This window comes from Glycine soja, chromosome 11 (genome assembly GCF_004193775.1).
Source record: "Glycine soja cultivar W05 chromosome 11, ASM419377v2, whole genome shotgun sequence".
Classification (NCBI taxonomy): domain Eukaryota; kingdom Viridiplantae; phylum Streptophyta; class Magnoliopsida; order Fabales; family Fabaceae; genus Glycine; species Glycine soja.
Window position 1 is genome coordinate 38,303,565 of NC_041012.1, and position 17,637 is coordinate 38,321,201.

Below are 17,637 nucleotides of genomic sequence, written 5' to 3' on the forward strand. Positions count from 1 at the left end.
TTGCAAATAATTAAAAAAAAAAACTCAATTTTACGTAATAAGTTTGGACTTTTCTCCACTTGTTCTTAAACAAACTTCACGATCATACATCGTAGTCCATGAGATGAGGACCCCTCCCCCTGTTGTTGTAATAAAATGATAATATGTGTACACATCCAAATGTGGCGGCAGAGAACCTTTTTTATTAAATACAATTTATTTAATACTATATAAATAAACCATCAAATATATAACTCTCACTTTTCATTTCATGCATCATATTTTTTTTCTTATTACTAAAATTTAAATGAGGTAGATCTTGAGAGTTTACTAACATCAAAACATATTTTATGGCTCATTGAATGTTTATAAAAAAAATTATAAATTACTTACATTTTTCTGAAATATGAGTTTGATTTTTAATAACTGAATCAAGTGTTGTTAGCTATGGATCACATTTTTAAATTAGTAAGAAATTAATTTTAAATAAAAATATTGACTAAAAAGGAAGATTATGTTTGGAATCCCAAAGGATAAACAGCTGGAGAGAAATAATAAAAAGAGATGACAGATATTAGATAAAAGATGAATAAAATTGATGATATAATATAACAAGTAAAGATATATATATATATATATAAAAGAGATAATAATGAGATATTTGAAAATTTGAGAACTCATAAGAATGCTTAAGCATATATAAAAGATAGTATTAATTGATCAAAAATAATTTAAGTTAAGTTATGTTTGGTAAGATATTTTGATTAATTTTTAATTTTTTTTATTAATTTAAAAATTTATTTGATTGTTTGATAAATAAGTTTTTTAATAGTTTTTAAATTTTTTCTAACATTTTTAGACATGTTGCTTAACTAGTATTTTTTAAAACGCTTACTTTCAACTTTTTATATTTTTTCACTTTTATCTTTGACTTATTTTCCTTGTTATGTTTTTTAAATGAATCTTGATTTAATTATTTTTTTGTTTTTATATTTTTTAATTATTTTAATAACTAATATTACTAAACACTTTTAATTTAATAAATTAGTTTTTTTAACTCTCAATCGGCTAATATTTTAACTAATTTTATAAATATATTCTTAAAAAATAGATAATTTCCAAAGAGCCTGGGAGAATTTCATTAATAGTAGGACCAAATTTTGGTGTGAGTACTTCAATTGTACCTACACCCCCTCCATCCTCTATAATGCATAATAATAGTTAGACATTATTAAAAGTTCTGCTCACTACAATAATTCAACAAAGAAAATTGTTCAAGCTAGCTATCAAGTATCAACATCAACATCGTTCAATCAAAAAATCCCATAACAACTTTAAAATCTACCAGCTTGATCCTTGAAGTTAGCTGATTGCAATTTCCAACCAATAAAGAGAATTACATGGCTCATAAACTTTACAAACCCTTATTACTTAAAAGGGGTGTTTGGTTTGATTGTTTTCTATTTTCATTTTTACTGAAAATAGAAAATGATGATGGAAATACGTTTGGTTGAATTTTTTAAAACATTTTCAGTAAAAATATTTTCTCAAACAAATTAAAAACTGAAAACAATAAAATCTCATTTTCTGTGTTTTCAGTTGAAATTAGGAACTTCATTTTGGGTAAAATGAAAACACGGTGGTAAGAAATGTAACTTTAAACAAATCTAAAAATATATTTTCTTTTGAAAACACATTTTCAGTATTTTTATTTTTTGAAAACAGAAAATAAGAAATCAAACCAAGCATGTTTTCAGAGTTCTAATCTTTTGAAAATGAAAATAATTTTCAAAAAATGAAAATAAAAAATGAAAATGCAAATCAAACTCATCCTAAACATTTGATTTTCAAAGGTTGCAATTAAAATCAATTCAATAAGAAAATTCCACCAAACAACCATTCTAGAAAACTCACATGCATCTTTAAGTACTCAAGGCACTATTCTCAACTTAAAATTAAAATAAGTTAGAATTTAAATTTAAATTTAACTCAATCTCAAACACGTACTTATGAGATTAGAGTTTATCTCACTTATATTATTTTAGATGTATTTTTAAGCACGTGAAATCTTCCACTACATATTTCATGTTGATAACTGTTTACTTATTTCAGAATCTTTATATTAAAAATACAAATTAATCAATTATTTATATAAATAATACAAGTAAATTATCATTTACGTAAATGATACACTTCACTCTAGAGTGAAAAGTTGGTTTCCCATGAACCAATTTCTCACCTAAGCACAACTTTTTTTGAATTTCCGCATAAGCAAATTATTTAATGATTTTTTATATATTTTTTAAAAACATTTAGAAATTGGTTCCTCCAGAACTAATTCTAAACATATTTATTTTTAATTTTTTTTAAAACTCAATTAATAAATCATTTTTTTCTTAACAGATTTTCTTAACAGTCTGAATCCCATTCTAACTTCAGCTTGACAAGGTGTGTTTTATTTTTCAAATCCACTGCTAATGCATCCGAGGGACTCTCGACATTCTGCAGGTTCTGAATTGATAGACTTCCATGAAGATTGAGTTCTCCTAGCTGCTGGATACTGAACTCCCTACTTTTGCCAACCTTAAACGGACTCATTGATACCTGAAGATACTTCAGTTTTCCCAAATGTGCTGGTACCTTTCTCACTCCAGTATCTATTAATTCAAGGCGATGCAAATCAGTGAGTTTATGTAAATTGGAGGGCAGCTCCTTCAATTTATTACAACCATTTAGCTTCAGTATTTGCAAGTTGTAGAGTGAACATATTGATTCAGGTAATTTTTCAATGTCAGTATTTGAAAGGTCTAATGAATGGAGATATTTAAGATTACCCACAGAGTCAGGCACCTCTCTTAGGTTAGAACAATCAGATAAAGATAAGACACGTAAGAACTTAAACTTGGAGACCAGTTCATGTATCGACATATTGCAACCCCAAGAAGAGAAGTAATCAAAATTCTTTTTGTTACTTGTTGGCATATATGAACGTAACTTTTTTGCATCACATAGAGTTCCAAACCCATCAAAGTATCGAACGTGTTCGATTGCAACTGAAAAGTGACGGGGTGCTTTTGGTGTACCTTTTGTTTGATCACCATCCAATCTGAAACAAATGTCCCCACAAATAAATCTTGCCAAATCGTTGAGAAGGTCATGCATGACAAATTGTGTTCTCTTTGTGTTGCTTGATTGTTGAAAGAAGCACCTTGATAATAGATCATTGAAGTATTGTTCACCAACTTCTTCTGGACTCTTACCCTGTTGAGAACATTGTAGAAATTTTTCAGCCATCCACAATTGTATTAAGCACTCCTTATCAAACACATAATCTTTGGGGAATAAGGCACAATAAGCAAAACATCTCTTGAGATGAGAAGGAAGATGGTGATAGCTTAGTGCTAAAGCAGGTACAATATCACTACGCTCTGTTGAAAATTCCCATATCTCGCTCTGCAATATGCTTTTCCATTCCGTAACAGATGACTTGTCGTGTAATAGACTTCCCATTGTTTTCAAGGCCAGAGGAAGTCCTTTACATTTTTCAACTATCTTCGTACCAATCTCCTTGCAATCTGGATTTGGTTGAATATTATCATCTTGGAATGCATGTTTAGCAAACAACTTCCAGCAATGATCTTCTTGTAATTGCTCCAGGAGGTGTTCTCTTGACCTCATGGTAGAAGCAACTTCCTTACTACGTGTGGTGGCAATAATTCTACTCCCCTGAGCCCCAAAAACAAGATGTTTTAGCACAGCTTCCCATTTAAGTCGGTTTTCGTTCCAAACGTCATCCAAAACAAGAAGAAATCTCTTCCCCGTCAATTTTTCTTTCAATCTTCCGTGAACCATCTCTAGGTCTCTACTATCATCAGTCGATTTAGTGATGGCCTCAAGAATTGTTCTTGTTACCCTGAAAGCATCAAAATCATCTGAAACACAGACCCAAGCTTTGACATCAAATCTAGCCTCCTGGATCCTAGGGTCATTGAATACATGTTGAGCAAGTGTGGTCTTACCCATCCCACCCATGCCCACAATAGAAAGTATCGATGGCTGGTTAGGATTGCCATTGTCAGATGTCAGCCAATCAAAAATCATTTTTTTGTCTTCATCTCTGCCATAAATATCACTTTCAACCACCGAAGATGTTGATTGTGATATCTGTGGTACTGCACTACCCAATTCTGATCCAACGCCAACACCACTAGCATTTTTCAAGCCTAGATCATCCTTTTGGCTTGAGAGAAATTCTAAGCTATCAAGGATTTTTTCCATCCTGGATTTAATTTCCCTGTTAAAGAAACTAGCAGGAGAAGATTTGAAGAAATTTGGTACCTTGCAAGTACAGCCGGTACAGGTCTGAGATTCAGATTCAGCTTCCAGTTCCCATTTGGAGAATTCATATTGCATTTCATCCAAGAGATCCTCTGCATCAAAAACCATATCTTTGACCTCAAGAAGCCAGTTTCTCACGCGTGGATCTGCGAACTGCTTTCGTTCAGCATCATCAGCCAGAGCATCGATGGACTGCAGCTTAATTTTCAACTTTCTCAGAAGCGTCTCATCAAGTTTTTTTCCGTGAAAGAAGTCCAGAACTTGAGGAGAAGCAAGCTTTTCAAATGCAACCTGGAGGAAAGAAGAAAGAAGAGCACCAGCAATTAATTCTACAGCCATGGTTGGAAATGGATGAATGAAAGTGCAGCTTATGCCAATGTCTCAATGCATATGAATCAAAATGAATCATGGCTTTACTTTAAGGTCATCTTTTCCTTTGATGGTCAGTCAACCAATAATTGTTAAGTCTTTCCGACAACAGAAACTTCAACAGCTGTATTCCATGAGTGGCTATAATTTTCCCGAGTGTAAAAAAATAATATCTTTCCAAATTATTTGTCCTACGGTCAAGACTATATTACGGTCTTTTTGAAATTTCTTTAACATTAATTGGACGATCTTTTTTGGTATATTTATATTTTTGTCTTCAAGTAGCAGACACCAGACAAATTTATTGTAGGGGTTACTTTTAAAAATTAATTAGGAAAGAGGGTCTGTGACTCAATGGATGTCGTCAGAAGAATTGGCAACATAAGTGTTATTGGAGAGTGCCACCAGTGATACAAGCGAGACATGCTGAGCTGGAGGGTGCTGCCAGTCACACAGACATGCTGACCAATAGTATAAGCTTTTACTTTTAATGTGCTGGGATCATTACACACATTAAATTAATTTGAGAAAATATAAGCTTTTACTTTTATACTTAAAATCATGCTTATTCTCAAATGGTCTAAAACGGTAACATTTAAATATAAAGTCTGATAATTATTTTATATTTTTAAAAACATTTAATTATAAAGGTTTTAAAAATTTTACTAGATGGCAACACGAGAGTTTAATCAAATTTCGTTCTTTTAAAGGAATTTTAAAGGAATAGTTAAACAAAGCAAACCACTAACCACAAAAAATGACAAAGGTGATTTTAAGTATAAAAGTAAGCAACACCATTTTTTTAAGAATTATTGTACAAATGCCTAAGATAGAATTTGTGTTGAATCCTGTCTAGCACGTAAGCAGATTTACTAACAAAGTTAACAAAGAAAAATAGAATATAATTATCACAAAAAAAACCCAGTAAAAAGACAATAGAATATTTATCTAAAAGGAGAATGAAATATTTTATACAAAAGAATAAAATAATAGTTAAATAAATTGTCTTAGTATTTATTTATATATGTGTTAAAATAAATAGTTTGTGTGTGGTGGGAGTGGGGACGTTGGTCGGCTTCTGTCTATATTAATAAAGAGCAGCATGATTTATTGTGAACCTTATCACCACTTGCTCATGCTCATGTATCATAGGACATGATCATCACGAGCAAACAAAAAAAAATGTAAGGGTATGCTTGCTTAAAACACAATATAGCATATAAGGAAAATAAATCAAATTAGTTAGGAAGGAATAGGTAAAAAAAAAAGTACATCAATGATCAATTTATATTTCTCAAACAATTCATAAGGACGGGGTTGTAATTTTTTCTTCTTTCATAATTGTTTAAATATTTAAATTTTAATAAATATTTTTTTAAAAAAATATTATTTTTATATATAAAATCGAAACTAATTTTATATTAAATGATCAAATAATTTGAGCTTGAAGGGTCGTTTTACTTGAAATAATATGTATCGAGAGATAAATCAAGTGATTGATCTTTTGTCCCAAATTTGATTTAGTCTTAAAAGAATGATTTGAGAGTTTTCTCCTTTTGTCTTTGTTTCATTTTAAATGTTGTAATAATGATTAATGCAAATTATATTGGATTCCTTTGTGATTTTTGAATAAAATTTCTTTTGGGTCTTAATTTCTCTTGATCACACAAAAATAAACACAAATCTAAATTTACACTAGTTATCAATCTAATAATTATAATAAAATAATAAACACATTTAATTTTACACTAATTAACTTTAACAATTATAATAATAACAACATATAAATTAATTTTATATTAATTAACTTATCTATATACACACATCAAAAGTTCCAAGAAGGTGGAGGGAACTCATGCTCCTGCTTGCCTCTTTTTAAAGTTATCCATGGTTGTGAGTGTTAACATAACATGGTAAAACTGAAACAATCTTAACCTCATATTGAACTCATTTACCCACATATTCTTGAGCCCATTCAATGTTAAACTAAATTGAGGTTTCATAAGACATCTCAACTTATGTGTTTAATCAATGCATCATCTCGACTAGTTTTTCTAACACTAAATTGAGGTTTCAAGGTGATCACAACTTATGTGCTTAGTCAATAAATATTCAATTATACATCATATATGAAATGCATGTCATTTCACAATTATTTAATATTTTTAACGCTATACAAATGAATTAAAATGAAAATTTTAATCTAAAATGGAATATAAAAATATAAATCTAATTTTATTTTATCGTTTATTTCTCATTTTTTTATTTTGTTTTTTCTCAAAGGAACTTGCCCTTATTCTTAAAATTCTCCTTCAAAACAAATCCTTTATTTTTTCAAGAAAAACCTTTAAAAAAGAAAGGAAAATGTTTTATAAACTTCGGAAAACATTTGATTTTAAAAAGCGAGCGTGCTGTTGCAATTGTATTGCAGTAGTGAAATGGCTGGTTCAATTGGAAGCGGAGGGAACACAAGCACGGGTGTGGAGTGGCACGTGCGACCTCCAAACCCTAAGAACCCCATCGTCTTCTTCGATGTCACCATCGGTAACATTCCCGCCGGTCGAATCAAGATGGAACTCTTCGCCGATATTGCCCCCAAAACTGCCGAGAATTTCAGGTATCTACGTTTCTACTCTTAAAGCGTGCGTTTTCTTCTTTTAGTGCTTAGTTAGACTGCATCTTGCCTTTAAGCATTGCTACCAACTTGCGAATGAACTTCCACGAAAATATCACTAGTTTTGGTTTTAGTCTACAAAAGTTTATTCATTTTAATTTCAAAAGTGTAGGTTTATTATTTATTTTTTCTTAGTTGATGTGATGTGATATTATCTGTTCTACTTTAGAATTTAAGAAACTTGAATTTCAGCTTACATTTGATGCGGAGATATAAGGTGGGTTGGATGGTCAAGGGAGGAGGGAAGGGGAGAATGTTCGATTCCCTCAAATAACAAACTAACAACTAACATTTGCTGATAAAAAAAAATAAAAAAAAGCTTACATTTGTTTCAGTTACATGACAATGACATTGAAAAAAATGCAATGCATGTTTGGAATCTTGTGTGCTTGTAGAATAGTATATAGATCATTTTATTACTTCTCAAAGACAATTTATTTGTTCCACTGTATTTTGAACTTTACTTTTTTTTTGTGGGTGTTTGTTATTGCATTGAGATTCTCTTTATTGACAAGTTCAGTTGATTAATTTTGGCAGGCAGTTCTGCACTGGGGAGTACAGGTACTAGAACAATCTTTTCCACTCTGGTCATCAATCTATTGTGGTTTTCTTTCTCTTTTCATTTGGAGTCATGATAATTATGATATATTGCTGTGCTTTTTTTATTTTCTTGTTTTTAAGTTACCCACGGCATCATTATCATTGTTGTACTATAATTTAATAATTATACTACTTATTTGCAATATAAGATTCATAGCCTTAATTTGAGTTAGAAACACCTTGTCAAGCCAGATGGTGTTTATTGACTGCCAAAAGGATACTGAATTTGCCTTCTTAGTAGGTGGGGTTAAGTTAACTAATATTTTTTATGATCTGATTTTATTGGCAGGAAAGCAGGACTGCCTGTTGGTTACAAGGGTTGTCAATTTCATAGAGTTATTAAGGATTTCATGATTCAGGCTGGTGATTTTGTAAAGGTACTGTTATGGTCTGGTTTATCTTTGACTTTTTCTGTTTGTGTCAACATTCAATGAAATAAAATAAGCTGAGTACACTTTATGGTCCATTTGCATGGCTTGATCTTATTGAACAGATATAACATGATTGTTAAGTTAGTTATAAAGTTTTGGGTCTTGTCTTACTTGCAACTTTACTTGTCTCATTTCTAATCTTTCGATACCATGCCCATTTTTTTTTTTGTGTTATTGCATACATGCAAGGCTTTAAAACACTCTTTTGTTTCTGACCTTTTCTTGCACATTTTCATCCTAGTACCAAGATTTCTAATCTCAGTCCAAAATTTATTGATTCACCCAAGACTAGTATAGCTACCTTCCTAAGCTTATTAGGCATCTCATCCCAAATGAGGTTAATGCTACCTTATGATTCTCAGATACCTTCTTCCAATAAGTTATTCCTAAAAGTCACCTTTGAGTTCCCACTAGTTTATTTTTGGATTTGTAATTTGTCAAGTTTTCTATTTACGGCTCTTAGAGCAAACAAACAGCAAGGACCAAGAACCAAGACCGTATGTTTTGAAGTAAGGCTCTCTTTTGGAATTACCTTGCAATCCTTGCAAGCTGTTTTATTTGGAATCCCTACAAAAAAACAATGTACGACCTTTATGTGTTCTTCCTGCTTCTTAGTCTTAAAACAAGTATTCATAATCATGAAATCATATGCTATTTAGAAATCAAGAATAAATTGTTCTTCCTCATCTAGCTCTTCAAAACCAAAGACACATGAACTCTTTAAATTGCCTGTCTCACTACCAATGACGTCCATTTAGATCCTTGCCTATAAGAATTTATTTTATTTTTTCAAGCAGAATGCCTTAATCACTCCTCCAAAAACTTCTTCCCTTCCTTCTTGTGGTGCATAAGATGATATTGATAGTTTTCCATGCAACCATTAATTTTAAAGATAAGATCTTGTCTCTTATCTTTTTACATCCACCACATTATTCTTTCAATTCTTGTCCACAATATTACCCCCTCGATTCTTTCCTTTAACTTTCCTTGTGTATCAAAGTTTAAATCCTATAGTATCCAGCTCCTTTGCTTTTTCTTAAATTTATTTAGTTTCTTGAAGAAATATGGTGTTAATCCTTCTCCAAATCATGGTGTCCATCACTTCCAAAAGCTTAACTATCAAAATACCAATATTCCAATTAGCGAACCTAATCAAACACTTCTAGACAAGCTTCTATATCCATATCCATCTGGAAAAATGAGTGCCCTTGCTCATTTTGCGCTACATTCAAGTGCCACGCAGCAATACTAGCTCATTTAACACTATACTTTAGACATACAGTGTGTTACTTCTAGGCAATGACCTAGCATTAGCACTAAACAGTCATGAGTTATCTTTGTCTGGGGTTTCAACAAGTTTTACATTGACTGTCGGGGCCTAAAACAACCCTCCTCCTTTACCCCGTGGCTTGGTAATAGCCTATGAGACCATAGGTGGAGTTTGCTATCATGCTACTATTACTATATGTAGCTGAACCCAAATGAATGCCCAAGGATATGAGACAATTGATATGATTATCTTGAACACCTATTTAATGTAATTTGATTAATGCTTTATTTATATATGCATTTAATTTGAATTTTAGAAATTATAGCCAGTAGCATCATTATATAGAATGTCAAACACTGAAATATCAATATCATAATTAATGATAAAATATCAATTAAAGCCACTAAACTAAGGAGCAATGGTATTCTCTCACATATCACAAAAAGTTAAATGCGTTTTTAGTTTGGAGCATGATATGCTCGGGGTTCAAATTCAATTATTATTTGTGTATAATTAACTGCCATGTATACTCCAAGTCAGAACTGGTTTTATATGAAATCCTGGTTTGTATAAATGCTGTCAGCTGTCAGCAACAACAATAGAATTAAATCCTTGTTTTATATGAAATCTTTACTAATATATTATTTTCTTCCTTGGCAGGGAGATGGTAGTGGATGTGTTTCCATCTATGGACTCAAGTTTGATGATGAAAACTTTACAGCCAAACACACTGGTCCTGGCCTTCTGTCGATGGTATGTGTTTGCTATTTCTACCTGTCATTTTGGGTAATATGAAAATAGGCACTGTTAATGGAATGATCACAGAAGGATAAATATGTACCAGTATGGTATTATTTACTGTGATAATTGCAATGTTTATCTATTCCTGAAATAGCTCCTTAACCGGAGCACTAATTGATATTAAATACATGATACATTTACAAATCTACAAGACATTTCCTAACAGGTTAACGTACAATTGTTACTTCCTGGAAACTTTGGAATCATATTAATTTTTCTTTGCTAAACTTCAAACAATTTTGTATGGCTAAATTATGCTTTCACTTATTTCTATGAAAAATGGCTCAAGTCCAGTTTGTCTAATCTGCAGGCAAATAGCGGACAAAATACCAATGGCTGTCAGGTAACTTTCCAGTGGTCACATTCTCACTTCCTTTTCCTTTCCATTTTCTCAGTGGTAATGTTAAATTGGTAATACTCTTTTCCTATTGATGAATGTTGTCTTCTTGCTTGCAGTTCTTTATAACATGTGCAAAATGTGACTGGCTTGACAACAAGCATGTTGTCTTTGGGGTATGCTTCACTATCTTCAGTTGCATATATTAAATATTCTTCAAACAGCCTGAATGTGAATTTAGTTTTTCTTCAAGGATGCGTTTGTTACATAGTACAACGCAGCCCAAGGAGAACAGTACAAAACAAATACTTAAGTTGTAGAACAACTTTTTGTCTTGTACATTGTTTGGTGCACAATGTACAGTACAAATAAAACAATACAAAGTTTACCATAATACCCTTTTATTATTAATTACCTTAATATAATTCATATTATTATATATTTTAAAATAATATATATAATAAACAATATATAATATATAAAAATATAAAATATTTTTATATTGAGGGCGAGCCCTGGTGCAGCGGTAAAGTTGTGCCTTGGTGACTTGTTGGTCATGGGTTCGAATCCGGAAACAGCCTCTTTGCATATGCAAGGGTAAGGCTGCGTACAACATCCCTCTCCCATACCTTCGCATAACGAAGAGCCTCTGGACAATGGGGTACGAAGTTTTATAAAATATTTTTATATTATATCATATTGAAGGCCCTATGGCCAGAACAAATAAGAATCATGAAATAGCACGATAAAAAATGAAAGTAGTGGTTACAATAAAAAATAGTGGTTACAAAAAAATTGAGAATGCGAGTCATTGATAATGGGAGGCGAGAGAGTGCGAGAGAAAAGAAAAGTGGGAAATTGAAATGGTTATTTTTGTCTTTTAATAGTTTGTACCTGGTACAAAAAGTTGTCCCATGGTTTGTTGAGTAACAAAAAATTGTGTTTTTGAGCTGTCCATCTCTTTTTGTTTGTGCTACACTGCTACAGAAGTCAAAATGAGAAGTTTTTTTAGGCATGCATAGATTGCTTATTATACCATATGTGAGTATAATGGGAAAAGTGTCACGTTCCCTTTTGAGGGGAGGACTACATGCCCTGCTCATTGGTCAGTTATTGTTTAGAAAGAATTTTGACCTGCCTCAAAAAAATTCACTTGCATTTTTATCTCTGCCTTATTTGAAATGTTACTAGCATCTTTCTTCTCCTAAACTGTTGATATGTTTTTCATTTATCACATGTCTCCCCTTTATGCAGAGAGTGCTTGGAGATGGTCTTTTGGTTGTCAGGAAGATTGAGAACGTGGCAACCGGACCCAATAACCGGCCAAAATTAGCTTGTGTCATTGCTGAATGTGGTGAAATGTAAATTAACCCAACTTGGCTAACAAACAATAGTTCTCTTAGCAAAGTTGATTGAATCCTCAGCAGCAACTGCACCTCCTATACAGATGTGGGCTTTCTACACATATTTCTGTGGCTTGGAACTAAATATTCTTGTCATGGGATTTTTTTTTCTTCTGTAAGACAGGATAACGAGACAGTTGAGTAGCTCAACTAATTGAATAATCATGCTTGGGAATGACAGAATGATAATACTATGATGCATCTTTTTTGCCCAAAATCATCCAATGCACGTGTGCTAATATATTGTCGTCTAGGCCTGTTTGTATACAAGTCATAAATAATTTCGAGAGCTTCTCTATCGAAAATAGAGTTTTTTTTTCCCCAATAGAGAAGAGCATTGAAAAACTCTTAAAAGCACTTCCACTTCCAATCATGCTCTCGTGTAGTTATAGTTTGTGTTAACGGTCAAAGTACTTCTAAAGGTATTTTCTAACATTCGTTATGCTGCATGAGAAGTTTGATGTATAATTGTACACATCAACCGATAATTTGGCCTACTATTGCTCATGTCAATGACAATGACCATTCATCCAGTCTTGTATCTTTTATCTTAATCCCAAGATGAAATTATTCATGTTTGATCTTTGTCTTCAAAGTCAGAATTCCAGTATTCGTGGCATGAAACTATGCCACCTAGTGGGAAGAGAATAATTAAGAGAAGAACATATAAACTCTGGTTGCCTAAGGTTCAAGGTTATGATATCAAATTCATCATTCTAAAATTTAATTTCTTTGGAGAAACTATTTAATTTATTGTTTTATTGGATGAGTCCTAATACTTAATAGTGCTTATGTATAAGTTGTTTTTTATTAGTTATTTTAGATTACTATTGAAATAATTAAAAATCAGTTTTATAGACATAATTTCACTAAAGTACAAGATTTTGTATAATTTTAAGCTATTTACGTTATAAGATAAATGAAAATAAGTCACAAAAAAGTTCTTCCAAACACATCCTTAACTTTTTTTACCAAAGGTCTTACCTGCTCTTCAATAAAAAACATATTTTTAAGGTACTAATATTTTTTATATTAAAATATCTAATATAATTTTCTGAAGTTAAATTTAAAATTTCATTTACTTATTTTTTTTGTAATTTTTTTATCAATTTATTATTTAATATTTTAAAAATATATATATTTAATTGTTATTTATTCGATTATGAGTCATGATTAAACTAATAAATCAAGAACCGATATTTTTGTTGGTTGCAAAATATGGCTAACTTGGTTTTAAACTTATAGGGTTACTAGTTTTTTTTATATTGTTTTTAATCAAAATTTAACTTTTATGCTTGTGTTATTTTTTAATGTCAACTTTTATGAAGGATGAACCAAGATTTTATCTTACTCTGGCCATTCAGACAAGAAATATCTTAACCCTAGCATAAGAACGAAGGCCCACATTCGAAACGACGCCGTTTACTGAGCGCGTGTCACACATACTTCATTTCTCTCATCGCAATAAACCAGTTCCCTCTTCTTGCTAGGGAAGAACAATAAAAATCAAAGGCAGAACAAAACCGAGCGAGTTGGTGTGACTGACTCGGTGAGCGAGCGAGCGAGTTACTCATGGCGAACGCGGCGCTTCGGAACGTGAAGGTGCTCCCGAACTCGGCGAATATGGAGGAAGCGCGTCACCGAGTCTTCGAATTCTTCAGAACGGCCTGCAGATCGCTACCCTCCGTTATGGAAATCTACAACCTCTACGACGTCGTTTCCGTCTCCGAACTCCGCTCCTCCGTCGCCTCCCAGATCCGCAACAACATCCACGTCACCGATCCCAAAGTATTTTCCATTTTTTTTATTTCTTTTATTTTGGTTTGGAACGTTTTCTTAATCTGATGAGGTCTAAGGCAGTGTTTGGGGATTTTTATTTTACTTATTCATTCGCCGCCGTTTTAGTGTTAGAAGATAGTCGATTTGATTCTATTCAGTCCTCTTTTGAAATGCATTCCAGAAAATTATGGCTGCTTTCGTTCTCTCGCTGTAATTAGAAAAATTAATTGCAAAATTTGTAGAGGAATTGATGGGGGGAAAAACTAAAATTTGTCAAATTTTTTTTTATTTTGAGTGGAAATGAAAATGAAAATAGAAAACGTTATTGGTGTGGTACTTGATAAGAGAAACGTGATTGTGTTCTCCAATATTTTGTTTCTTCTTATATGATTAAATTTCTTGTTGTATGTGGAAGCATTGCAATTGTTTATTCATAGCCTCCTAATTGTGCTTTCAAACATCATAGGTTAAAGATTGAATTGGTAGTTTGTTGTGCAAATTTGGAGCCGACTTGCTTGATTGAAGTCAAGAGGAGTTCTAAAAGAAAGAATGAGTTATTTGAATGGAAATCTCTCATGGTGAATAATATCCCTGATGATTTGATTTTTAATTGAGCCTAATGGTGTTGTTTTGTGTGATCCATGTAGCTGACCTTACCTGGTGGGATAAGGTTATTTATTGTTGTTGTATGTGAATGGATATCTGGTAAAGATTTTTGCTACCTATTGTTAATGCAGTACCTTGAACTTATTATGTCTTTGCTTCTGGAATACATGCTGTATGAAAATTCTTGTGTAGGTTATTTACTATCAATGCTATCAATGGTGGATTCTGGAATATGGCAGAAAGCCCAAGTTCCGCCATATAAACATGCTATTGCGGCCTATGACACTGCGATAGTGGGCCACTTCCTCCATATTGGAATACACCAATATGGCGGTGTGTAGGTTTCCAATACTTTGGTTTGGTATGTAGGTTTCCTAGTCTTGGAATTTAGTGGTATAATTTTCAAGGGGATACATTTATATAATATACATCATAATAGAGCCTGAATTCTTTGATTTGATGTCTTGTCAAATTTCAAGGTGGAAGTTATAGTTTTGAATTTATCCATGTCATGATGGAAACATGTGAAAAGGTAGGATATCTTTTACTGATGTGTAATTTAATGAAGGGTCCAAATTTTGGCTTTTCCTAGCTGGCAACCAATGAATAAGTTGATTCAAGCATATTGGGTGTTATCAGTTGGCAACCTGTGAATAAGTTGCCGTAGTGCATTGCCAGATGCTTTTGAGTGGTGTGTTTTAGTTGTTGGAAAATAATCTTTTATTGTTGACGCTATTATCTTTTTGTGTCGTGTGAAATTTTGCTATACTTCTACTGTTCTATTAAATATTTTATGCCTACTTTGTAACATCTTAGTTACTTTCTGGATTTGTTTGAAGATATGTCTGATTCCTTCTTTGAGATCCTTTGACATGATGAAACTTTGAAGCATGAATTCATGATTTTCTGTACTTGGGCTCAGTGATATTTCACTTGAACATATAGTCTTTCTTCAAATTTGGTTCAGGAATATGTTCAAAGACTGCAAAAATGATGATTCAATAAGAACAAAATAATTATATCTATGAAAGATTTTATGACTATCACTAACATTCGTGGACATTCAGGTGATCGATATGCTGCTTTTCAAGGGGATGGAAGAGCTGAAGAATGTTGTGGACCATTCAAAGCAGAGGCATCATATTATTGGTCAGTACGTAGTTGGTCGGCAAGTGCAGGATTCAGCCACAAAAGACCCGGGCACCTCTACTTTTCTGAAGAATTTCTACAACACCAATTACTTCTGAAGTTTGGTCATGAGCTGTGTTCTGTTTCCTCAAATAAAGAATTATCTTAAAACGTTTTTTATGTCAATACTGGATGAGATACTTTTGGTTTCAGACCAAACTGCTGTATTCATTTTTCCTGGCTTAATTTAAGAAAGTGGTGTTGCCGATTCTTGTGCGCATGTGCACACTGCTGAAAATATAGTGAGGCACGCATCACTATTTGACGTCATTGCGAATGAATGCATTGGCGTAGCATGCTAGAGAAATAATATTGTATTTGTGTAACACCAAGATTTTGGGCTAGGGTTATGAACTTATAATCAAAAATCTGATTATCATTTTCATGATTGTAAGTTCATTCCATACCGGAGACAACCAAAATAAGATTATATACATTTGAGCGTACAGATTACAGATATTATGTTTACATATAGATTCTTGTGTTCCATTTTATTTAAGATTAGTAATTATTAATCGGACCTGCTTTTTACATACAAGTCACTACAATATATGCAGGTACTAGTGGTTTATCATATGGAGACTGCAATCAGATGGTTTTCTGTTCATTTGGCAACACTATGGTGAGTTATGCCTTGTTACGAGTGAAAAAAGAGGGTCAAAATCATCTTGGTTACAAGTGTTGATAATTATGACATATTTAATACCTCGTAATACCATGAAGATAGAGACAGAGATACGATACAGTCTAGATATGTTGTCGTGGATTACAAAAAGAACTTAACATAAGAGATTTTAATTGCTTTTTATTAACCTATGTTTATAACAGATGATAAGTTAAGCATCTAATTGGTTGAGTATGGTATATGAATTATTGTAAATCTTCTGAAATTCGTATAAATAAAAAAAAGTCGGATCATAATTACAATAAAAAGATCATGTGACCATACCAATAAAAGAAAAATGGTTATAGATATTAAAATATTTTCTCCGGTAAACATGTCACGAGAATTACATTTTTTTTTTTAAGTCTTATTAGAACGTCACAAAAAGAAGCCATTTGTTCAAAAGATGACTATAAAATTGTCTAGCATTTGCTATAGCTTAAAGATGCAGATTGCAGAGGAATAGATAGACCTATATGTAATTTTTGTTTTATTCAACATATAGATCAATATTTTCTTAAGAAAAGAATAAGATGAAATTAGAGGATGCTCCTTGAATACAGTCTAGGTGTATCGTATGCGAATCAGTATTAGATTTGAAGTAAGACACCGATATTTTTTTTCTTTGGAGTTGGAGTATTTGGACTTTTATAGATTTTGCAAATAACTAAACCAGTAGTTTTTCTAGTTACTACTTCTAACGTGTAAATTAATCTAACAAGATGACCATTAACCATCTTTTTTTACTATAAAATAACACAATGTAAGAGGCTAAGAGGTAGTTGAGTACAACGATAGAACTCATCGTTTCCATTATTTTATTCCAGAGGTTGATTGTTTTATTAAAGTATCGAGTTGCAATCAAACTTACTACAACATGAAATTACACCCGTAAAAAACGTGGATTTAAATGCTGACGAGGTGTGTTTCATTCAGCATTATTAAAACCCAAAAACGTGGATCAAGAAGAAAACTTATAGTCTGTATTTAGACGTGCGTTCCTAGAATTGATTTAAGATCAATGTGATATTATAGAACTGATTTTATGTAAACATGAATTTTAAGTAATATGATCTTTGTTTGGATACATATATTAGAAAAGTTGATTTTCACCGTCATTGTTGTTTGAAAACTTGTTATCAGAATTGATTTTGAGTGTCTAATTACTAAAATGAGTTTTAGTTATTTGTAGATGTAT

At 32.1% G+C, this 17,637-nt stretch overlaps 3 protein-coding genes across 3 annotated transcripts; 2 read left to right on the forward strand and 1 right to left on the reverse strand.

Annotated features, from left to right (window-relative positions):
• Positions 1-2,373: 2,373 nt before the first annotated feature.
• Positions 2,374-4,836, reverse strand: LOC114373597 (putative disease resistance RPP13-like protein 1). Its single transcript, XM_028331092.1, has one exon. The coding sequence runs from the start codon at positions 4,654-4,656 to the stop codon at positions 2,389-2,391; it is 2,268 nt and encodes a 755-aa protein (XP_028186893.1). The 5' UTR covers positions 4,657-4,836; the 3' UTR covers positions 2,374-2,388.
• Positions 4,837-7,071: 2,235 nt separating this feature from the next.
• Positions 7,072-12,427, forward strand: LOC114374203 (peptidyl-prolyl cis-trans isomerase CYP22-like). The gene is made up of 7 exons (XM_028331817.1): positions 7,072-7,303; positions 7,898-7,921; positions 8,250-8,337; positions 10,322-10,414; positions 10,773-10,805; positions 10,919-10,975; positions 12,054-12,427. The coding sequence occupies exons 1-7, from the start codon at positions 7,125-7,127 to the stop codon at positions 12,162-12,164; spliced, it is 585 nt and encodes a 194-aa protein (XP_028187618.1). The 5' UTR covers positions 7,072-7,124; the 3' UTR covers positions 12,165-12,427.
• A 1,202-nt stretch (positions 12,428-13,629) lies between these two features.
• On the forward strand, positions 13,630-16,249 carry LOC114377621 (NADH dehydrogenase [ubiquinone] 1 alpha subcomplex subunit 6-like). Its single transcript, XM_028336227.1, has 2 exons — positions 13,630-13,990; positions 15,655-16,249. Exons 1-2 carry the CDS (start codon positions 13,775-13,777, stop codon positions 15,832-15,834), a joined length of 396 nt encoding a protein of 131 aa, XP_028192028.1. The 5' UTR covers positions 13,630-13,774; the 3' UTR covers positions 15,835-16,249.
• The last annotated feature ends 1,388 nt before the right edge of the window (positions 16,250-17,637 follow it).

Bases quoted from the DNA above. Each gene is read 5' to 3' on its own strand.
- LOC114373597 (XM_028331092.1), bottom strand. From the start codon at position 4,656: ATGGCTGTAGAATTAATTGCTGGTGCTCTTCTTTCTTCTTTCCTCCAG.
- LOC114374203 (XM_028331817.1), top strand. From the start codon at position 7,125: ATGGCTGGTTCAATTGGAAGCGGAGGGAACACAAGCACGGGTGTGGAG. The intron at 7,304-7,897 runs GTATCTACGTTT...TAATTTTGGCAG, and splicing joins AAAACTGCCGAGAATTTCAG to GCAGTTCTGCACTGGGGAGT. The intron at 10,976-12,053 runs GTATGCTTCACT...CCCTTTATGCAG, and splicing joins ACAAGCATGTTGTCTTTGGG to AGAGTGCTTGGAGATGGTCT.
- LOC114377621 (XM_028336227.1), top strand. From the start codon at position 13,775: ATGGCGAACGCGGCGCTTCGGAACGTGAAGGTGCTCCCGAACTCGGCG. The intron at 13,991-15,654 runs GTATTTTCCATT...GTGGACATTCAG, and splicing joins TCCACGTCACCGATCCCAAA to GTGATCGATATGCTGCTTTT.